Below are 22,943 nucleotides of genomic sequence, written 5' to 3'. Positions count from 1 at the left end.
CAACAGAATGCACAGATTTTAGCTGTTTACTGTAGTGCATTTTGAGGGGAGGTGCCCTTTACATACATAAACCCGAAAGTGGACGTCCCATTGAAGTATTGCTTGTTTTCTGAAGGGACTCCATGCCTGTCTCTTTAACTACAGTGTTTCTTTGACACATTTAAAATTATTAAAATGAATCAATTCTACATATTTATTACATAAGTCATACAATGAGACCCACTTCCGAATTAAATGCTGTTTCCCGAAATTACGAAATCTACTCTGACCTAGCCTTGCAGTTGACTTTCTGCTGCTTAGGGCTCTTCTTACCAACCTTGAACCCTGACCCTTGGGTAGTGGGTGTTGAAGAAGGAATCCTACAGGGGGCCCCGACATGTGGCCGGGCTAGTGTGTGAGAGTGGCTGGGGGTGGAGTAATTGACTTTCTCTCCCACCCTCCTGGGGTGGCCCACTGCCACCAGCACAGTGTGCTCTGGGCTGAAACAAGGCCCTGGCAAGGCCTGAGGTGGACGGTCCTGACACCGGCGTTTCCCTGGCTCCTGCATCTGGGAGTGAAGATGGCCTTCACGGCCTCAGGATGCCAAATAGCTCATTGGAAGGAAACCTGTCCCTCTGGGTGTGTTTTAGCTTATTTTCCAAACTCGGCCAGGTCTGGTGTCTGTCACAGAATGAGGATGGCCTCCTCCTGACTGCTATGTTTTCTCTCCTGAATCATTCCAGCAACCTGGCAAGCAACCGGATCGGCACCCTGGAGTCGGGAGCATTTGATGGTCTGTCACGGTCGCTGCTAACGCTTCGCCTGAGCAAAAACAGGATCACCCAGCTTCCTGTGAAAGCATTCAAGTTACCCAGGCTGACACAACTGTGAGTACAGAAACCTGCACTTTAATTAAGGTTAGCCAAACTTTATGGAGGCCAAATTTCCCCACGGACCTCGTACCAAATGCAACCCCTTCCTTGCTCCCCCTCAGTCAAGCTCTGCATAAACTATCATTAATGGCCCTATAGCAACACCTAATAAAAGCAAATTAGAAGCTGAGTCTGGTGCCTGTGGGCTGCCTCAGGTTGCTGCGAAAAAGATCCACTGAGGATATATATGCTTGTCCTTGCTGGCACTTTCCAAGTGAAATGAGGAATCCTGCTGGTTAGCTGATCCTGGGTAACACATAGAGCTGTCTGGGTTGGGTTCCTTATTTATCTTAGAGGCTTCTGTGTTTTCTTTAAAGGTACCCATAAAATCTGAACCGTGGACATTATGGTGTCCAATGCTTCCTGAGCAGTTTGAGAGGAAGTTAGTGTAGCCAGAGGTGTAAGAGGGAGATGGGTCATTGTCTTCATCTCCTAAATCTTATAAGGTAGTTGATTTAGTATTTTTTTTTTTTTTTTAAAGAAAGGATTTATCTGTTTAGTTTTTTGATGACCAAAGCCGAATGCTATCCTAGAAGGGCACAGGGTTTGGCTTCAAGAAACCTCTATTTAGCAGAACCTGACTGTTGTTTGTTCCCTGGGTTTTTCTTTTTCTGTGTCCTCTTTGTGGCAGAAGAGTGTATCTCAGGAAAATAAGCCAATAGTGGAGATTGGGTTTAAAGAGAACAAAACAATTGTTCAGGGCCAGATTTGGCAGCAGGATGGGGTGTGCCCCAGTGCTCTCACTGCCTGTGTTCACACGTGCGCACACACACCGCGCAGGCCCTGCTCTCTTCAGTCCTAGAGCAGGTCTCTGGATGCTCAGGAAGTTTCATGGGGGCAGGGTCATGAGACACTGCAGAAGTATTTGGGGAAAACCAAGGGCTTTCTGGTTAGCCCTGTGCTCCCTTGCTCCTTCCCCCAGTGTTACTGAGGGATCCAGCCCACCCACATTCCTGAAATCTTTTGGTTAACTGAGGTTTACCATGCTGGGGCTAGAAGCCAAATGTGTGTGCTTCGTGGTGTGTCTAGATCCCTCCCTCCCCACACGCAGTAACTTCTCTCCAGAAATAGAGATCCTGTTAACGCCTCCAGTGGGAAGTGTCATTGCCATTTGAGAGCCAGTGGTTAGATCTGTCCTGGGTTGAGACATCTGGTGTGGATTTCTGTTGCTGAGCTAAGAGACAGCTCACCTAAGACGTTCACATCCTGAGTCATACCCACCTCCTCACTGCAGAGTCATGGATATTCAGGGAGGAAGCAGGAGCACTCACTCATTCAGAGCCCTCCTCTCGTTCATGAGCAGTGGCCCATCAGTGTCGGTGCCGGCATGGCGGGCAGGGGTGGCCGTGAGATGCGCAGTGGGCCTCCACCATGCTTCCGCGCCTCGCTGGACCTCCTCCCCGGGATTTTCCCTGCTGGCTCGGAAACCCAGCTGGGACTGCGTGGGAATGGCTGTAGGTGGGGCGTGTGTAGGTGACACTCTGAACCCGCTGGCTGCATCTCTTTAGGGATCTCAATCGGAATCGGATTCGGCTGATCGAGGGCCTGACGTTCCAGGGGCTCGACAGTTTGGAGGTGCTGAAGCTTCAGCGAAACAACATCAGCAAGCTGACAGACGGAGCCTTCTGGGGGCTGTCCAAGATGCACGTGCTGTGAGTTTGGGGCTGGGCGCGGGGTGGGGCCCTGGCTTTGCTCCGCTCCAAGGACTCGCCAGTGGTCTGTTTGTATGACACATGCATTGTTCATTCAGCCCCTGCCCTGAAGACTTGTTAGGACTTCAGCTGGCCCCAGCCCCCTGCCCTTTGAGACTTCAGCTGGGCCCAACTCAGTGCCTTTGGGGACTTTGCCAAATCTAAGGGTGTTTTCCTCTCGGGTTAGGAACATCTCTTGGGGGAAGTTTTCGTGGATTCGGTCAAGTGAGTTTGTGGATGAAGATAGAAGAGGGAGCCATTTTTCCGGGCTTCTCTTTCTCTTTCCTCCCCTTCCACCCCCACCCCCACTTCCTTAGTGAACAGTGGGACCTCGGAGCAGGCTCCCTTCCCACATCCTCTCCCCTCTCCCACTCGCTACAGGAAGTTCCCTCTCTCCGCGATTTGGGTTGACTGTCTGCCTTGATGTGCAGGTGGGCTGAAAATGCATAGTTCATCCTGAGAAATTTATTTATGTTTTGTGAGCTAATCAAGCCACTCGGTGCAGATGTTCCACTTTTATCAAGGGAGCACTCTCTCCAGCCAGATGTGCACAATCGCAGAACTTGCTCGCCTGCCAGAGTAACGTCAAACAACCATCAAAAAGCTTACAGAAAAGGGCAGCAAGGCAGTTACTGACCTTCAATTTTGAAACATTTAAATTTGTTTATTTTTAATCAAAAGTAACATATTCCTCATAGTTGAGTAAAGTCAGAGTAAAGCAAATAGTCATTGCCCCACCCCCAGCCCCATTCACTCTTTCCCCCAGTTCGACTCCCAAGGGGCAGTCCCTTCTCATCATTTCTCTGTTTTTTTCTGCTTTTAGTTTTGCTGGTGGTTACTTCCAAGTTAATGCACTTATACCACTGTGTTGGTTTGTTAACTTGAGGTTTCTTGCCTTATGGTCAAGGATTGAACTTGCTCAAGACACCCTCCCCCTCCACTGCCTGCTCCCTCCCAGTCTCTACAAGTTCTGTCACTATGTTCATATCCTTTATTGGTTATTTTATAACTGAAACAAAAACCCTAGATCTAGTTCCCTCAACTCTGTGCCATCCTCATTATCAAAAGCGTCTCTCGGGCCGTCCCCGTGGCTTGGCGGTTGGGTGCTCGGGCTCCACTGCTGGCGGCCCAGGTTCGGATCCCGGGAGTGCACCGATGCACCGCTTCTCCGGCCATGCTGAGGCCGCATCCCACATACAGCAACTAGAAGGATGTGCAGCTATGACATACAACTATCTACTGGGGCTTTGGGGGAAAAATAAATAAATAAAAATTAAAAAAAAAAAAAAAGTCGCTCGATAACCACCCTTCCCCCCACACACTGTAAAATGAGGCCACTGACACTGCTGCTTGCTCTCCTGTCCACCTTTGATGGCTGTACCTCTGTTCTTACGCGTTCAAGAACACTTACTTGACATCCCTAAAACTGTCATTTTGGACTTTGAAATCCAGGTAGACTGAGATTAAAAGAGAATTCTCAGAAGAAAATGGAGTTAGCACATACCATTTGGTTTTACGTTGAACGAATTCCTATAAATTGAGGGCCATGAGTTGCCTTAGGAATTATTATAAACTACATTCTCACCTTTTGAGCAGAGGCAGAAAGATAGATATAAGCAAAATCTGGTTGCCCAAAGCCCTTGGGATACTGAACGTGGAACAGCATTTGTCCAAGAGGCCAGTGCTGTGGGGTGGAGTCGTCCTTGGCTAGGGTGTGCAGGGTCGAGAAGCAGGGTCATAACGTCCTCGCTTAATGAACGTGGTGGGAGCTAAATTCTCAGAACTGCTGAAGTTCTGGCATGCGCTGTTTCCTTCTCACAACAGCCCTATGGAGTCGATCCTTCTTGGATATCTCTATTTTATAGATGTTCAGGCTCATTCAACCAGCAAAGTGGCAAAACTGGGATTTAAATCCAAGTAGTCTGACCCCGGGGCTAAGGCCGTGTCTCTTGGCACTGTGGTCTAGAGCCCAGGCTTGGTTAGCCAGACCTGGCTTTGAATTCTGGCCCCTCACTACTTGCTAAGCTGTGGCATCTGAGACAAGTTACTTAGCTTCTCTCAGCCTCAGTTTCCTCGCCTGTAAGATGGAAATAATAATGAGAGCTCCCGTCTACTCTCTCTTCTTTCTCTGCCTTTAATGGGCTTTGCCCTCTGCTTGGAACTCGTCTGCCCATTCGTGTGCCTGGTTCACTTGTACTCAGCTAAGAAGGTCGCTTCTAGGAAGCGTCCCCTTGTCCTCTGAACTCTCTCAGTCTGCCTGGTACATCATCCGTGTGGGTTTGCCTGTCTTCTCCCCCCCCTCCACAGGCGCACACACGCATGGGCACACGCACACCCCGCAGTTCTCTCGCGCGCTGCTGTTAGGTCCTCTGTGCCGACCAGTGTCAGATGCAGAGTAGCCGCTCCTCTGCTGTCCATCAGTGAGTGAATGAGCACGTCGGGGAAAGGCCGTCCTCACCGTGCGTGGGCTCTCATTGCAGGCACCTGGAGTACAACAGCCTGGTGGAAGTGAACAGCGGCTCGCTCTACGGCCTCACGGCCCTGCACCAGCTCCACCTCAGCAACAACTCCATCTCGCGCATCACCCGCGACGGCTGGAGCTTCTGCCAGAAGCTGCACGAGTTGTAAGTGTCCTGCCTGTCGGTGAATACTCCAGGGCCCGGGGAGCTGCAGGCCTGGCGCCTTCCACAGCTCAGAGGCAGTGGCCTGGTGGGGAGGGAAGCAGAGCCCAGCCAGGCAGACCCCGTGGCCCAGCAGACCTCAGTGATCTGAGCTTGGCTGCTCCCTGATCTCCTCTCTGCATTCAGATTAGCAGGGGCTGCAGCAGTAGCCCTAGGTCCCTGCAGGGAGCCTTTACCCCCAGGGCCCTGTTGGTCTTGGAGAAAGTTCCCGAGATAGAGTGCTCTGTTGTAGAGGGGCAGCCTGTGGAAGTGTTCTCTTTGCAGCTCTTCTGAGAGCGACTGTACATTAATGGCTACACCAAGTAGCATGCACTTTTTTAGTAAAAGGGGTTATTTGGGCTCAAACACAGAAAGGACAGCAAATCCGAGAGACAGTAACATACTGACAGTGGGAGAATTTATATGTCCTCGTAGTTTCCGCCTTCCTTCCCTTGGCCGCGTTGTCCGGGCATTTGCCTCCTCCTCTTTCCCCGCCGTGCATGCCCGGGGCCTGGTAGCGAGGCTCCTGTGCAGATGTGGACGTGTGCTTACACTTCCCTTAAAGAGGTCCCCAGACGGGGCTCCCAGGCTGGGGTCTCCTGAGCCGGTGCCCACGGTTGCTGACACCAGTAGTGACAGACTCTCTCCTGGGTGGTAAAGGGCTAGGTCTGGGCTGTCCTGCCACATCAGGGTGGGTCACGGATAATGAAAGCATTGCCAGGGACTCGGGAGGCATATCCATGACCCTTTGTCTCTATCCCATGTCCAGAAGATTGGTTGTTCTGGAGGAAGAAAGTAGATCCTCACCATGTTATTTCTGTTTAATATGCTCAAGGTTTCTCAATTCTAGTTTAGTCCACTATGTTTCTTTATTTTTTTTCAGAGGAATTTTTGTGGGTTTTCTTTTTGCCTAGGCTTGACGGTAGGGAAAGATTCACCCACTGGAGTGAACGATTGTTAAGAGCGCCAAGCCTCTGTCCCCCCTGTCTCCCTCTTGACCTCACCAGGCTCGCTTAGGGGACGTTTAAACTCAACGTTGAGTCTTGCAGCCGGTGTTTTTATCTGTTCTTCCATGTTCTCCCTCTCCTCCCCTCTCCCCCGACCCCCACCATACACTGACCTAGAGTTTATATTTCAGTGAATCCATCTTTATCTAATGCAAAAATCAGTAGTCCTGCCCCTTTCCTTGGGTTTTGTGTGTGCGTGTGTGTTAGTGTGAACCCTTTGGATTTAGCTTCCTGACCCTCCAGGGCAGTGCACTTGCACAGTATTGTCTCCTGGTATTGGAGGGCTTCTGACATGCTCTTTGCTCAGGCTCTGACCCCACTCAGGAACCCCCCAGGACCCATGGTTTTCTGTGGTTCTGGCCTGAGAGCTGTGGGGAAGCAAGAGAGGTCTTCTTGGTTCCCCAGGACTGAGCCAGTGTGATTGCTAAGGGGAGGGGCAGTCCTCTGAGTCGCCGGAGCGGGTGTGAGCCCCTGGAGTGGAGGCAGTGGTGAAGGGCACACTCCTGTGCCCCTCTCTGGCAGGTGGGCAGTGGGGCGCTGTCTTCTGTGCCCTTTAGAAGGGGCAGAGAAGGTCACAGAAGTGTGCCTTCAGCAGCCTAGCAGTTTGCCCGACTCCGGATAACCTCAGAGCCAGGTTTAGGATTGCTTTCCAGAGTGTGTTTCCCACCCCTCCTTTAAGCTCAATTCTTTAATTGCAGGTGAGGATGTAATTTTGATCTCCTGCCAGGTCTCTGTGACTGACAGACACCATGACTTATTTCTCCAGGAGGGAAAGAATGTTACTCCCTGCTGCCTTTAAAAACGCATTGGTCTTCTCCGAATTTATTTTCCTCCTTCCTGCCCCATCCCAAATTTCCGATTTTTCAACGATAGATGACTAATATGCCAAGTAACCAACCCAGGGCCATGCTGTGTCAGAGGTTCAGAGGCGTGCTGGGAGGAAGGAAGGTTTGATTCTGACACTCAGGGAAGGCGTATGATTTGGGGGCGTGTTCCCTGTCCTGCTTACAGTAGGGGGATCATGTGAAGAGGCTGGCTTGGGTGGGGGCAAGGAAGCCCAGACCTGAGACTCCAGGCCCTCGGGTACTGCCCAGGTAAGGCGTGACATTCTGGGAGGCAGGCTTGTTCCAGGCAGTGGCTCGTGGTGCCCTCTGCTGGCCGATGTCGGGAGTCTAACTGGGCTCCCTCGCTCACTGTCAGAACCTGCTGGGGTCCTGTCCAGAGTCTCAGGCTGCTGTTGTGAGAGGCCTTTCATAGCCTGAAGCGGGACCAGCCATGGACACCAGCATGAAGAGGTTGGAGCCTGAGGGTCCTTGTGCCGTATGACCTCGTGCAGTCCTCACAGTTAAATAGACTTCCTGGTCACCATGACCTCCACGAGCATTCCAGAGGAGTCAAACTCTCGGGGTGTCGGGCCCTGATGGGTTTCTAGCTGCACGACCACTTTTGGCCTCGGGATTCTTGTGGCTCTGTGAGTGTCCTGTCCCGCTGAGGCCCTGCTGACCGTGGCTCAGTGTTCAGGAGAGAGTCGGGCAACCGCCTGTGACCTGATGGTGACGTTGGTTTCCCCTCCCCTTCCTCAGGATTCTGTCCTTCAACAACCTCACTCGGCTGGATGAGGAGAGCCTGGCCGACCTGAGTAGCTTGAGCGTCCTGCGCCTCAGCCACAATTCCATCAGCCACATCGCGGAAGGCGCCTTCAGGGGACTCAAAAACCTGCGCGTCTTGTACGTCTTTCACTGTGAGGCTGACAGAATGAAGGGGTCCCCAGCTGGGAGAGCAGAGCCAACCAACTGCTTTGCTGAATTCCCTTCTCACTGGCTTCGAGTCAGAATTGGATCCAAAGCTGATCTCTTAGCAGAGTCTCAGACTTTTCGTATGATCAACTGAAAAATTGACTGAGCAGAAAAATCTCTCTCATTCCCCCCAGGATGGTGCCTATAGAGTGATGATGACTCAAAAAAGTTGTTGTTACTGGAGTGGTAATTCCCACGGTGCGCTTAGCGGACTTGTTGGGAAAAGCTTCCCCGGGCCGAGTGCTGGCGCAGCCTCCAGGACGGCAGCCGAGGGGTCAGTCTTTCCAATCTTGAGCCTTCCCGCTGTGACTTCCATTGTTAAGTCCCAAGTGTTTTTTATCTGAGCCAAAGGAATACTGAGGCTCATCTCTCAGGGCTAGCATTGAACTTCATCAGCATACCCTGTGTCCAAGAGAGGGGTAATTAGGGAATCCTCTGTCCTTGCTGGAGCCTCAGTGGGAGTCGTTTAACAAAATGGAGGCAATAATGTCATTTCCCTCTAAGTTAGGTGGGGTTGGGAGAAGTTGCTGCAAGACGCTTTGCTGAAACTTAAAATTTTTCACATGTTGGCGTCAGAGAACTTCCAGGCAACTATCGGCATAAAGCCCCCAAAGAGGGGCGTGTGGTTTCCACCAAGCAGTGGTAGGGGGTTCGAGACCTCCTTCCCAGGCGTGCCCCGCTGCAGAGAGACGGGTGGTCCCAGTGTCACGGGGAGGAAGCCTCTGCACTTGCACCTTGTGGAGAGGGCAAAGGGGGCTTTGATGCTGAGCCATTGTTGGCGAGTGTGAAAGAGCCAGACACCAGGCTATTCAAGCCAAGGTTAGCCTTGGAGCCGTTGCAGGGCCTGAATAACAAGGCTGGGAACATTCAGACTGAGTGTGCCAGAAGGAGGAGAAAAACTTTGGCAGCCAGGGCTAGGAGCAGGGAGGCAGGCACACAAAGCTGCAGCCCTGGGTCCCCAGTTCTTCAGTATGAAGATAATAGGGAGGAACACATTGAAAGGAGAAGTCCCTTCCAGCAGCAGAATCTCGGCTCTTTGAGCTTCCTGCTATAAAATAAAGGTCAGAGCAAGCATTTCACTCTGCAGTCAGAGCTCCCCTCCCTACTGGCAATGTCGATTCCTTCTGAAGGCCCTCATGGGAGCCAAGCGCAGCATCCTTTTCTGTTCCTGGCCACATCTGCAAGGGCTCAGGAGAGGGAGGTGTAGGAAGCGAGATGCTTGTGGAAAGCTGGAGAGGGCTGACCGAGTGGCAGATGGGGGCCAGGTCGCCAGGTGGGATGTCTCGCCTGGCACTGTGGCCTGCCCTTGGAAGCTGCGGGAGGAAGCTGAGTCATCGGCCTTGTGATTTGCATTGTTGGAGGAGACTGGCCTGAAAAGTTGGCCTCATCCTCCCATCCTGGCAAGTGGGTCATAAGTCTGACTCAGCACCCAGATGTCGTCCCTGGCTCAGAGTCAGCGCCTGTGCAGGCCCCGTGAGGAGATGGGGGCTCGGGGCTCCAAACCCACTTGCCAGCATGGAGGTGGTCCCTGGAAGGGCCCTGTGCCAGAGCCTCTTTCTTCGCCATCCCTTTCCTCCACATGCCTTTCGTTTCTCAGTCAAGTCCGGGAAAGGGACTCTGGTTGGTGTGACCACAGACGGGAACCTTAAGGAACCTTTTGGGCTGATTCTCAGTGCCCCCAGCCAGATGTCCACTCTTTGGGGGCAGAATACAAACCAGGCTTTCCCGGTACTGTCTGCACCCCCTCCCTCCCTGGGGCTTGGGCTTAGCCTACTGGTGAGCAGCAAACGGAGCCAGGGAAGCTGCTTGTTTGAGGCATGTGTCAGCTTTGTGAGAAGGCTGAGAAAGGCCACACCACAGGGGGTGCAGAACTGGGCTTCCCGTGGTTCAGTGGTCACGCTTTTCTTAACTGTACGTCGTGGCTGGGCATCTAGGATACACTGAGATGTTTTGAGCTTCAAGGTGGCAGATTGGGTGTCAGTCTGTTCTCCCACTTCATGCTGAAGAATGAGTTGAGAACTCAGACTGGATGGTGAGCTTTCTTTCTGTCTTCTCCCCAGGGATCTGGACCATAACGAGATTTCGGGCACAATAGAGGACACCAGTGGTGCTTTTACAGGGCTCGACAGCCTCAGCAAGCTGTGAGTATCTCAGCGTTTGAAGTTCTGTGGAGCACGAGCTCGGGAAGGTGCTTCTGTAGCTCCCCCCATGCCTCCTTTGTTTTGGGCCCAGCCTGAGGAGAGGCGGCTCGCATTTATCTTCTTTTGTTTGGGAAGAAAAATCTGAGTAAGAGAGCGGGAAACGTCCCAGCTTCTCTCTGGCCAGCGGTCTCATCACTGCCCTGGGTGTTGGTTTCTTTAGGGCTGAAGACCTGGCGTTTGGAGGGTCTGTCGAATCTTCTCTCCCCCTTAATTCATGACCGACATGAAAACAGCCAAATTTTTTGTTGTTCTTTGCATCAAGGAGTCTTTCAGGTTCCCTGAAAGCAGTGGGCTCCACACTGACCTGGTCCTGAGACTCCAGAGAACTTGTTAAAATACAGAGTTTCCAGCCTCCTCCCACCCGGCCTCACTGATCAGAATCCTGGGGCTGGAGGCTCTGTACATGCTTCCAAAAAAACAGAGAGGTGCACACAGTTGAGGGAGGTTGGGACAATAAAATAATTCCTTAATCTAATTAAATATGTGTAGTTATTTAGGTGGGTTGGTATCGTGGTTATATTGCAAAAGAAAAAAAAGCATCCTCTTCTTCTTGGATAAACAGAGAAAACGATACGATGCCTGTGATTTGGATCCCCCATCGGCCGGCCAGGCTGGGGAACGGGAAGCGGGTAGAGGTGGAGATGAGGTTGGATGGCCACGAATGGATGGTGGTTGCAGCTGTGTGCCAGGCACTTCGGGATCATGACGCTCTTTTGTCTGCCTGTGATGGTGTGTGGAATCTTCCACATTAAAATACTCTCCCGGGATCCAGATGCACAGCTCTGGATAAAAACCACTGTGTGTGGAAGGTGTTGAGTAGAGGTTTGTTGAAGGAAGGAAGGAAGGATCCAGTGCTGTTCTGATCTTCTCCCCACTCGGCCTCCTCAGAGCACTGCCTGGAAGCTCCCTTGCACGGTGTGGCTGGGAGACGTGGCCATGACACCACACTGCCCCATTTGTGTGGCCTGGTGGCAAGTCTGTTAGGATCCATTAGAAGTGGGGAGCATGTTGGCATAGAGAAGGGCTCTCGTGTCGTGTCATTAACTCATTCATCCTGTGGGGCTGCAGTCAGTGCCCTGAGTCCCTTTGACCTGGTGTGGGTTTGCCTTTGAAGCCCTTGAGGGATGGTGTTAGGGATCTACCTGAGAATGGGAAGGGAGATGCTCTCTGGCCTTCACTCAGTTACTCAGGAACCTGGGGTCCTTCCCGCCATGCAGAAGGCCAGGCCTAAATTAAAACGTTTTCCGAGCAAGGAACAAGTGAGCAGTATAGCCATAAAAGGCTTCCTCCTGTGAAGATTGAGTGGATGTTGCCTGCCCTTAATTTTTCCAGCTGCTGAACACAGCCATTTTTGATACTTCTTCACACTGGAGCTTCCTGGCAAGGCGAGAATGTTCCTAGACCCGAGCGAGTTCCTTTCTTGCTAGTTTGCCCGTGATGATTATACTCACCTACCCACAGCCCCCCTTTCATAATGTGTGTGGAACGCCTGCTGGGGACCCGCACAGTGTCACAGCACGTAAGGAGGGAAGGGAGAGTTTCTGGAGCACAAATGAGTGGCAGAGAGGAGCAGCTGGTCGCTAGTGTATGACGGGTGATGCAGTGCCCGCCCCACGGCTCCAGGTCGCTCCACGGCATTCCTCGGGGGGGGGGGGGGTGTGGAATTACACAGGGGTGCATGTGTGAAGGGGAGGGTTGGGAGGCAATATGCAGAATTGGATTATGAGACCAAGCCTCTCGATTCCTGCAAGGTGGAGTGGGCCCAGGGAGGTGCCCCCTCCAGCCAGGGGAAGATTGCCCCCCAAATCTTCACAGAGTGAGGGGCCCCACAGAGGGGTGTTCATTGTCAAGGGGTGGGGACGGGAAAGGAGGGTGTACATGCACGGCTACTTCCAGTCCATCCAAGGACACCCTTAGCCCTCCTCCCATGGCTGCAGGGCTGCTTTAGCAAGAGCTGAGAGGCTTCCGAGAGCACTTGGCTGGGCTGCCCAGGAGATGCTGAGAGGACTTGAGAGATGACTTCCTGGGGTCACTGTCAGCTCCGAGCCGGTGGCGTTGGGGAGATGAGGCCCGCTGTCCCTTCTGTGGGAGCCCTGGATCAGGTGCAGCCAAGTCTGAGCTGCCCACTGTTGTGTGGACAGAGCGACATCCTCCTGGCCCATAGTCCATCTCTCCTCTCTCCACACAGCAGCCTTCATTAGAACCGTCACAGTCTGGCAGCTTGAGCCCCAGCCCCCAGCCCCAGGTGTCCAAGGGGAGAATGCCAGAACCTGTTTTAATCCACCAACAGAATGATTAGCCCCTGCATAATTGAGAATTTGTTTTATTGCTATTGTCACCATTAGAAATAACAGCCTGCCCTCATTGTAAAAGAGGTCAATGTGACTAATATTTAATGGACGAAATAAAGCACAGCTTTTTCCTGGATCTCATTTACGGGTGATTTCACTAAACAGTTCAATACGTTTTACTCGGACCTGGAGCCCGCGGTGACTCGGCCTGGGGCATCTGAGTGGGAAGCTGGCGGCACTCTGAGGACTGCTTGGGCCTCAGAGCCCCACGTGCTGTTATGTGCTCGGCTTGTCTGTGGGAGGGAGCCCAAGTCCACGTGGCCACCAGGTTTCCATGTGTTTGGTTTACTTGTTTTAGAATAAAAGCTTCAGATTGAGAGAGTTGTGGAAACTCTTTCAGGATGAGATTGTTTTCTCATCCCTGCAGACTGCCCCCAAGAGAGAGACAGCAAAGAGGTCTTTGGCCTTTGTGCCTCTTCCCCCTCCGGGGGCAGGAGACAGAGCTGGCTTTGTCTGAAGGCTGAACTCAGAGGTACTGTGCTGAAATGAGGGCCTGCGAGGGGTGGGGGTCTGTTCCTGAGGAAGTGGGGGGACCAGGAAGCCTCTGTGGTGTGGTTGCCCCCAAAAGTGTCCTCTCGGGCTTGCGGTGCCCGGGGAGCAGGTTGAGAAGGCGCCTCCTCTGTGGCTCCTGGTGCTGGCTGGTCTGTTCCGTGGTGATCCTGTCTTCCTGAAGGCCCCCTCCTGGGACTTGCCTCGGTGGCCCCAAGAGTGCTTTGCAATTAGGTGGAAGCTCAGGGCCCATGTGGCGAGTGATGCCCAGGCTGCCCTGCCATCTTTGATTTTCTTCAAGGTTCGCATTTCCTTTCCTGCCTCCTGTCAGCAAGGGGCTGCTGCTTCCTGTTTTCCCTTGTGGGTCCTGATCTTAACGCAGGTCTGAAGTAGAGCTGGGCTGTAGTGGAGAGCTTTCCCCTGATTCTCGGTGGGATCCCAGACAAGGAATTCCCCCTCCTGGAGAGAGGCAGAAGCAGACTGGCTTTCTCCAAAGGCTTTCTACCCTGGTAACCCAGACCTGGCGATTCTGTGACTTCCCAGGAATTGGCTCCCAGCAGCCCACGTTCTTAACAAACCCTATAGATGATCCTGGGTGGACTAAATTGAAGAGCCCACATGTCTGTCAGCGTTACCCCATGGGTGTTTGCTGGCAGGCAGCTTCCTGTGCCAACAGGAGTTAGAGGAACTGCCTTGGTGGGCTCTCATCAGAGTATCTGATAATGAGGAGGGAAAACTGGAATCTTGATTCTTTTCATTCCCAATGTCTAGCATGCTCTAGGTGTCCTCCCCCACAGACTTTCCTGTGGATTACACAGACCACGGAAGAAGCATTCCCTTCTCCCATGTGTATTGCAGGGGGCCAGATTTTGGTTGCTGAGAAAACTCTTAACAGTTACTGCTAAGGTTGTGATTGCAGTTGCCTGGAAGCAGGAGCCCCTTCTCATGAGTAGGCAGACCAGGGGTACAAGCATTAGACAGCCTTGGAGGTTGACCTTTGAAGACCTGTCTGTCTGGGACTTAATGAACTTCGGCCCCATTGGCATCATTTAAAACCTGGGCTCTTGCTTAAGAGGCCAAAGCACTGTGGCATGCCCTGCAGGCCGAGGAGCCTTCTCGTGGGCGGGGATGCAGCGCACTGTGGCTGCGTCCTTGTGCCAGGGTGTGCCTCAGGTGCAAAGAGCTGGGGAGCCATCCCGATGGACGCCTGTTTTCCTGCCCTCTTCTTGCCCCCTTTGGGAACCTTTATCCCCAGAATGTAGTTTCCAGAAGTGGGTGGTAGTTTTTAGTTCCAGGGTTTTCGTTGCCTTCTCTGACTCTTCTCCCTCTCCCTGAAACACTGATCAGTCCTCTCTCCCATGAGGCCATCACTAAACTTCACCCCCCAACCCTTGGGTGGTCCTTGGAGAGAGACAGCCCCTGCGAGACAAGGTGGTTTCCACTTAACGTCGCAAGGGGCCTTTTTAGGTGAGATGGCGCATGCAATTCCAGCCTGTCATCACTGTTAACTTCTAATAAAGATGAAAGTATTTCATTTCAGAAGAGGGAAGGCCTGCATACTACAGACCCGTAATCTCAGCACAGGTCGGATTTCCCCCTGCCTGTCACTGGACAGACTTATCAGATAGCACCACCCTAATTGTGTGTTCTCTTTCTCCCAACCCTCCCTTGTCTCTCCCCCTGCTCCTGTTTTTTGGGGGTTTTTTCCCTCCTGTTTCTGGATGTTTGGAAACTGCAGAACTCTGTTTGGAAACAAGATCAAGTCCGTGGCTAAGAGAGCATTCTCGGGGCTGGAAGGCCTGGAGCACCTGTGAGTATCTTGCCAGACCTTCCCTGACCCGCAGGCCTGCCAAATGCGGCTGCCGGGGAAGTCTGCTAGCAATTTAATCGCATCTTTGTAAACTGAGAAACAGCCTATTTGGAAACGCCAGCTGCTTCCTTCTCATTATAAGTCAGCTTCAACTTTGGCCTTTATTCTGCCCATGCCAGGAACAGTTACAGAACATATGGCCGGTTGGTGAGCTCCCAGTTAATGCAATTGGTATTTGGATAAATACCCTCCTCCCTCCTCCTGCCCTGCCTCGCCACTGCTCCGGCTCCTTCATAGGTCCCTGGTCTCCTCGTCACTTCCACGAAGGTGCTTAATCCTGACCCAGGCTGATACCTCAACCTTAACAGTGTTGAGGCCATGCTGGGCTTAGCTGGGAGGTTTCCTCCTGCTGTGGTCGCCTCTGAGAGCCTGGGAGGAAGAGGATGGAGCCATCGGGGGTGCATGCCTCTAGTACTTGGTTCCTAGTTTATTTGGTCTTTGAATCAAGTTTGACCTTGATTCTCAGGGAAGGGTTTACCTGACTTTTGCTGAGCAAGCTCCGACTTAGCTTTGATGCTGCCCTTAGGGCTGGCTTTGGTTCCAAAGTTATTCCATGTGCTTGTGTCAACAGATGTGAAATGATAGCCACTCACAGTGGAATTAGGACAGGACAGGGGGGTCTGGCTAGTACCTGTGGTTCATTGGCAAAATGAGGGCTGTCCTGAAAAATCCCTGAGCCTCCGGGCTCAAACACATGGCTGAGTTGGGTACCTGCAGTTTCTTTGCATAAGTAAAGAATGTTCTTTTGCAGGAACCTTGGAGAGAACGCAATCAGATCTGTCCAGTTCGATGCCTTTGTGAAGATGAAGAATCTTAAAGAGCTGTAAGTACCTGGGATTCTGTGGCCCTGATTAACATGAGTAGAGAATTTCAGAGTAAGAAACGCCTTAATTGCATTATGCTTCACTTTAGTAATAGCGATGATTGCTTTTAGTTGTGTGTAAGTTGTCTTTTAAAACAAATGCCCTGTGGGGGCTTATTCAGGATCAGGGGTCAGCACACTTTTTCTTAAATGGCCACATAATAAATATTTTCAACTTGGTGGGCCGTAATGTCTCTGTCATGACAACTCAACTCGCTTGTAACAGAAAGCAGCCATAAATAATACATAAAGGAACGAGTGTGGCTGTGTGCCAGTAAATTCTTATTTACAAAAACAGGCAGTGGCCTGCAGACTGTAGTCTACTAACCGTTGTTCTAGATGATATGAAATAAGCTGTCTTCCATAAAATGGATAATCATCCCTTTAATTATGTCAAGGACAAGTTTTCAGCTTTTGGATTTGCTTAAAATGAGGGCCTATATGGAGAGGGGCTTCTTTAAAAAGCTTCGTAGTCTGTGAGCAGGGTAGAGAGGTCCATGGGATGGTCAGAGGTAACCACGGGATAATGAAGCTGTGTCCAGCCCACATCTGTTTCCAAGACCCCCGTAGCAGTTCAGAGGTGGCGCTGCTGCCACTGTAGACTTTCACCGTGGGCCCTTGGGTGACAAGGGTTAGAAGAGCTTACCTGTGTCCTAGTTTGTGGCGGAGGAGCTAGTCTAGGGATTCAGGTAGCAACACCCAAGTTTCTTTTCTTCCTATATGTTGATCCGATTCTGCGGCCAATAAGTCCCAGCCATAATATGAGTTCCCTAAAGGTGTGGCTTTTGTTTCTTACAAGTGCTGGCAAAATGGCAGATGCCAAAGGATGGCCGCACCCTGACCTCATCCTCATTCCTGAGGCCACTCCTGGTGGACCCTAGATGGAGGCGGGTGAGGGTGGGAATGGGGAAATAGAGAGGGGCAGTCCCCTTCCCACCAGAGCAGGAAGCAGGCCCCCAGTGACTCTCCTCTGGGTCAGTGAGGGAGGAGAAGCGGTCTGGGCACTTGCCTCACGACATTTACTTTTCTGTGAGATTCAAGTCTGTCAAGTAGATGCTCTTTCTTAGAAGTGGTGAGTACATGAGTGTTCACTGTGCATTTCTTTCAACGTTTCTGCTTTTGAAACTTCAAATATAAGGTTGGAAGTAAAAAGAGATCTGATTAAATGGGAAGAGGGTATTTTCAGAGAAAGAGCGAAGGATAGGGAGAGGCAATCTTCCTTCTAAAAATTCAGGTTTCTGAGACAGTTTTCTAGTTGGGGCTAACTGGACCCTTCCAGGTGCCTGGACCTCCCCAAAATGCTTCTGCCTGGTTCTGGAGGCTCAGCCTTGGCCCCCTGCCTGGGTTTCCCATCAGTCGCTGCATGTACCCAGCTGTGGCTGGCCCTGGGCCCAGTGGTCTGATGGGAGAAACGGTTAATTCCACTTGGTCTTTTTCTTTCCCCATCGGATCAAGGCAGGTTGTACTGTGCACTTAGTCATCCTCTGGGTAAATTTCCACAAGTGATGATTAGAAACACACTTTGAGTTGGAATCATGAAAATGCACGATGTAAGCCAGCAGAGCGTTGCGACGGCTGGAGGCAGGAGCTGTGGAAGGCCATGCCTGTTAGCAGTTGACAAGGCTGCACTTTTAATTGGTGAGGGAAGAGTAGCGGGAAAATGTAGAGCCTTGGAGTTGCTGGCAATCCCCCTGTTCAGTCTTTCAGCCTAGGCTTTGTCTTGAAAGTAACGTGTGTGTGTGTGGAGGGGAGGTCAGTGGGTCAGTGTCCTCACTGTCGGGCTCCATTTCCTCTCCATCTGTCCTGTTGGTCTAGCTCATCCTTTAGGAAAGCCTTCTCTCCACCTCGAGTACCCACTGTCTTCTGAGGTCTAGCCTCCTCTGTTTGGTGGAGGAGGTAGGAAATTCTCAAGTGAGGCAGGCCCAGCGAATACACTGAATGTGTGGTATGAGGCTTAACTCTTTCCACACACATTTCTGATCAATGATAAATGTCAAATTTGTTTTCCCCAGTTTGTTCCTGTGGCTCAAATAAGATATGTCACTCTCACCCACATAAGTGCCTAAAGTCTCACAGTGATGGCCCAGTATCTTCCTCTAGACCTGCATGTGCAGTACCCAGGCTTTTCTGCTGACTACACAGAAAGGGGCAGTCATGCCAATACCCCCTTGAGGGAAGCTGTAGGTGCTTCTGACAGTGGGGGAGTTCTTTCCACTCTTCACCTAGGCTGATGAGTTTTCCAGCGCCTGGTGGCAGCCTATGCAACCACCAGAAACAGCCCGCCTGGGGAAGCTCCCCATATGCTGAGCAGGAATTGGCCATTTTCTCATGGTTAGCCATGAGAGCCCTTTGCCACCTACAATAACTCCTCGTCAAAACAGCCCTCTGGATACCTCTAAGCACAGAGCTACCTGCCCATCAGATGAAAATACAAAACCGAATGCTGACTGGAAGGTCCAATATGGACAAGCATCCCATTTATAATGGCTTTGAGACAATTATTTCAGTCTTTGAGAAAGCACCTCCCAAAACGATTTTAAGTTAATATGACTAACTAATCGGGGAACAATGAGGAACAGTAGGGAGGAGTAGATTTCACTTAATTCAGTCAGCCATTTAGGGTTCTCTGGCTTCAATTTCATTCTTCCTTGCTGTTGACTAGGTTGACAGTTTCTCTGCTCATTAGAAGGCCAGAGTGAAATAGAAGAAAACGAAAAACCCATCCCTTTGGTTGCTTGGTTGATGTCTGAAGAAAATGGTGTTTGGAGAAGGGGGCTATTGCTATAATACTGGCACACCTGACATTTTTGGAATTTCTAAGCATAGTTGCCGCCCCCTTTTTGTCACCATGTACCATAGATAGTTTATTACAGGGAAGCTCATGTGTTTTTCGGTCTTCATCCTTGTTGAGGGCTGGCCTCCATTCTTTGGTTCATGGCCTTGAGGTCTTCCAGGAACAGGGCAGCTAAAGTCTTCGGTTAACTTATCTTCGAGTGACTCCTCAGGAAGGAATGTCCGCTGAGATGGCGAATCTGATTTCTGTTTAAAAAGCAGATCCTCAGTTGCTGAGAAATGAAAAAGAAAATATTCTCTGTTTTGATTGGAGCCTCACAAAACCAAAGTTGTGCATTCTCATGCTCCCTGGGCAGTGGCAATTAACTAACACGCACTATTTAGGGAGCGGGCTGAATTCTGCTGGCCTCCTGAACAGCGCTGGTGTAGAGATAAATACACAAACAAGAGGGAAGCACGTTGGCCAGTCTAACCTTTGGAAGTAAGAAAACATGCAGCTTTGCCAAATAAAAAAATAACTGCCATAGAGAAAAAAAGAGCCCTTCCCAGAACTTGTTTCAGAATTTAGATCAAAGTCTCAGACTGAGTTTGGAAGCTCCAAGTGGCTTACCAGGAGACTGGGAAAAAGCAGAAGGGGACAGTGCTACTCATCTCTGGTGGATGGTTGGAGGCCGGAAGAGCTCAGCTGGCGTCCCCGGGTCACATGAGAGCAGTGTCTGTCTGAGAACATGTGTGAACTCCATGTTGTTGCTACTCCAGGTGTGGTCCTTAGACCAGTGATGTCAACATCACCTGAGAGCTTGTCAGAAATGCAGACTCTTCAGTTCCACCCCTAACCTACTAAGCTAGAAGCTGCGTTTTATCAGAATCTCCAGGTAAACTATATGTACTACTCTGGGTCATTGGAGAGGAACTGTGAGAAAAATCATTTCCCATTGCAGCTTGCTGGTATGAACACTAGAAGCTGAGTGGAGGTGACTGATGGCTCTGTATTCTGAGGGAATATCCCTTCTTTGTGGTCACACCTCCTCAAACGTTCCTTTTGTTTTTCTTTCAGCCACGTCAGCAGTGATAGCTTCCTGTGCGACTGCCAGCTGAAGTGGCTGCCCCCGTGGGTACTGAGCAGGATGCTGCAGACCTTCGTGACAGCCACCTGTGCCCACCCCGAGTCACTGAAGGGCCAGAGCATTTTCTCTGTACCGCCAGAGAGTTTCGTGTGTGGTAAGACTGTCTTGTGATTTTTTTTCATGAAGGGCAAAGAGGCCATGGGGAACTCTTCATTATGGGAGTGATTCCTGCGATCCGAGTTAAACCCCAACCCATGGTTACCAATCAGCTGCTGGATGCAATTTATTTCCCACTGAAACCACACATAGTATTTACTGTACAGTCGTCTCATTATGTGGTTCTCAGAGTACATGCATTTAATCAGAAGGGAGCACAAGTTGGTTCACTTACAAATCAGAATAATCAGTTACAGGAATATCATTGTGTTGTTTCAAGAGGGCTCTGGTGCCCGGGTTTAGCTGTAAATTTACTCAGTGTATGAGGCTGGGGTTTTAATGTGTGTTTCTTTCCAACCCCAAGAATGAAAGGTTAAATACAGGAAGAACGAGTCTCAGGAGAACAGTTGCTGTAGTAAAAATAATTCCTTGATGTTGACTTGCACTCTTGCTGTTTCCAAACCACTGAAATCTGCACTTGTAGCTTTAAATTCTTATTTCCTTCTGATTGTTGGATCGTAGCTCTTGCCATCTTTTTGACCGGGGATGGTTGAGATCCAAGTTTGGGTGCAAAGAGCACAGAAAATACTGAACAGCTGAACACAGGCACACGTGCACACACAGACACGCACACAGACACGCTTAGATAGGAATCATGCAGCCTCATGGTCAGTAAGATGTGGTCAAAGAATGCGATGGGTTTTGAGTTGTTCCTGGCTTCTGCTCTAAGCAGGAGTGAGGGTGGGATTTCCAGGCCTGACTGGAACTGCTGTGCAGGTGTGAGTCCCTATTGCCTTTCGTCCTCCCCGTCTGCCCTGAGCCTTGGGATCCCTGCTGTGATGAGCCTAACCAGGAGCTCCCCTAGGGGTACGGGGGCCTCTGTGGTCCACTTCTCTGTCCTACTTTTTGGGCATAGCAATAGCCAGTGTGCCTGCTGAAGTCAAGATACAAGTGCCCTCCTTCCACACATCCACCCACCACCACTACTGACAGCAAGCTTGCCTACCTTTCTCCCGATCCAGTCCAGCAAGAAGCCTTAAAAACACTATTAATATGGTAGCTGCCCTCCCAAATGAGCTCTTCCTACTGATCAATCTTATGGGAACTTCTGTGTAGAACATAAGGGTGCATATAGCTGCCATTCCCCCAGACAGAATGGCTGTGCAATCCATTGTTCATCAAGTACCTGCTCCTTGACCATTAAATTGTTTACAGAGCTCTCTGAAATTGTTTTCTGCCCCTTGCTCCCTCCTTCCTGCCATAGGGCATAAAATCTTTTCCTTTGGATGAGCCAAGGCAGGACTTCTGACATGCACCCAGCCTCTGGCTTGGGCCCTGGCTCATTCTGGATTGCAGCAATTGTTTATTTCACATCTCTTACCCCCACCTCCACATTTTAGCTCAGGCTCCCCACTAAAACAATCATCAAGTGTTAATGGAAATCATGAAAACACTTGGCAGAAGATCAAAGGTTCAAAGGTTCAAGCTCTGTGGGAGTCTCCCACTCATTTTATAAACTTGTGAAATATACCCCTTCACACCCACTAAAGGATAGCTAGAATCAAACTTCAGGTAACAAGTGTTGGTGATGATGGGGAGAAATCTGAACCCCCCGACACTGCTGGTGGGAATGTAGAGTGGTGTAGCTGCTTTGGAAAACAGTCTGGAAGTCTCTCAGACAATTAAACATAGACTTATGATATGACCCAGCAGTTCCACTGGTAGGTATATACCCAAGGGAAATGAAAATATATGTCCACATAAAAACCTATACATGAATATTCATAGCATCATTACTCATCATAGCTAAAAAGTAGAAATAACCCAAATGCCCATCAAGTGATGAATGGATAACAAAATGTGGTATAGCCATAACAGTGAAACGTTGTTAGGCCATAAAAAGGAATCAGTCATACAACATAGATGAACCTTGAAATATTAGGCTAAGTGAAAGAAGTCGGTCACAAAAGACCATATATGATATGATTCCATTCACATGAAATGTCCAGAATAGGGAAACCTATGTGGAAAGTAGATAAGTGGTTGCTTAGGGCTGGGGAGGGGTGGAGGGAAAAGGGATGATAGCTAAAAGGAATGGGGTTTCTTTTTGAGGTGATGAAAATATTTTAGAAATTGATTGATAATGGTTGTACGTGTTTGTGAATATACTAAAAACCATGGAATTGTACAGTTTAAATAGGTGAATTGTATTGTAGGTGAATTGTATTTCAATAAAGCTGTTTTGAAAAAGAGAAAAATAATGTATATACCATAAAATTCAAACTGTGTTGTGTTTTCATTTTTTTGACAGTTGAAGCACAAAAATTTTACATTTTGATAAGTCCAATTTCTCTATTTTTTCTTTTATCATTTGTACTTTTTTTTTGGTGAGCTGAGCTCACCATTGGTTAGCCCTGAGCTAACATCTGTGCCAATCTTTCTCTATTTTGTATGTGGGACGCCACCACAGTATGGCTTGATGAGCGGTATGTAGGTCTGCACCCGGGATCCAAACCTGTGAACCCTGGGCTGCCGAAGTGGTGCGCACAAACTTCTATGCCACTGGGCTGGCCCCCCCATCATTTGTACTTTGGATGTCATATCTAAGAAACTAATGCTTGAGACAAGGTCACAAAAATTTACAGCTATGTTTTCTACTAAGGGTTTTGGACTTTAGCTCTTACATAGTTTTCCAATTTTGTTCTTCTTTTTGAAGAGTGTTGTGACTATTATGGTTCCCTTTGCCTTTCCCTATACGCTTTTGGATCAGCTTGTCAATCTCTGCAATAAAGACAACTGGGATTTTGAAATAGGGATTGCATTCAACTCTAGATGAATTTGGGGGGTATTGCTATCTTAAGTCTTCCCAATCCATGAACATGGAACATTGTCTATTTTTTGTAGCTCTTCTTTAATTTCTTTCAATGATGTTTTGTAGTTTTTAGTGCACATATCTTACACTGTTTTTATTAAATTTATTCTTATATTTTTTTACTCTTTTTGGTGCTATTTTAAATGGTGTTCTTATTTTCATTTTAAAATTTTCATTGCAAGTGTACAGAAATACAGTTGAATTTTATATGTTGATT

General features: G+C 49.8%; 1 protein-coding gene across 3 annotated transcripts in view; it reads left to right on the top strand.

Annotated features, from left to right (window-relative positions):
• The window catches only part of LRIG1 (leucine rich repeats and immunoglobulin like domains 1), a 114,278-nt gene that overhangs the window by 78,967 nt on the left and 12,368 nt on the right, over positions 1-22,943 (top strand). For 2 of the 3 annotated variants that reach the window (XM_004419996.3, XM_087431298.1), the window contains exons 5-12: positions 723-866; positions 2,420-2,563; positions 5,083-5,226; positions 7,853-7,996; positions 10,126-10,206; positions 14,845-14,916; positions 15,728-15,799; positions 19,689-19,852. In XM_004419996.3, coding sequence (XP_004420053.1) covers positions 723-866; positions 2,420-2,563; positions 5,083-5,226; positions 7,853-7,996; positions 10,126-10,206; positions 14,845-14,916; positions 15,728-15,799; positions 19,689-19,852 — 965 coding nt within the window. The remainder of the gene's footprint in view (positions 1-722; positions 867-2,419; positions 2,564-5,082; positions 5,227-7,852; positions 7,997-10,125; positions 10,207-14,844; positions 14,917-15,727; positions 15,800-19,688; positions 19,853-22,943) is intronic. The other variant, XM_087431297.1, reaches the window with a different exon arrangement.

This window comes from Ceratotherium simum, chromosome 5 (assembly GCF_057802395.1).
Source record: "Ceratotherium simum simum isolate JZ-2026a chromosome 5, ASM5780239v1, whole genome shotgun sequence".
NCBI classification, from domain to species: domain Eukaryota; kingdom Metazoa; phylum Chordata; class Mammalia; order Perissodactyla; family Rhinocerotidae; genus Ceratotherium; species Ceratotherium simum.
The sequence above is the reverse complement of the archived record's forward strand: the minus strand, read 5'-3'. Positions and strand labels throughout refer to the sequence as shown.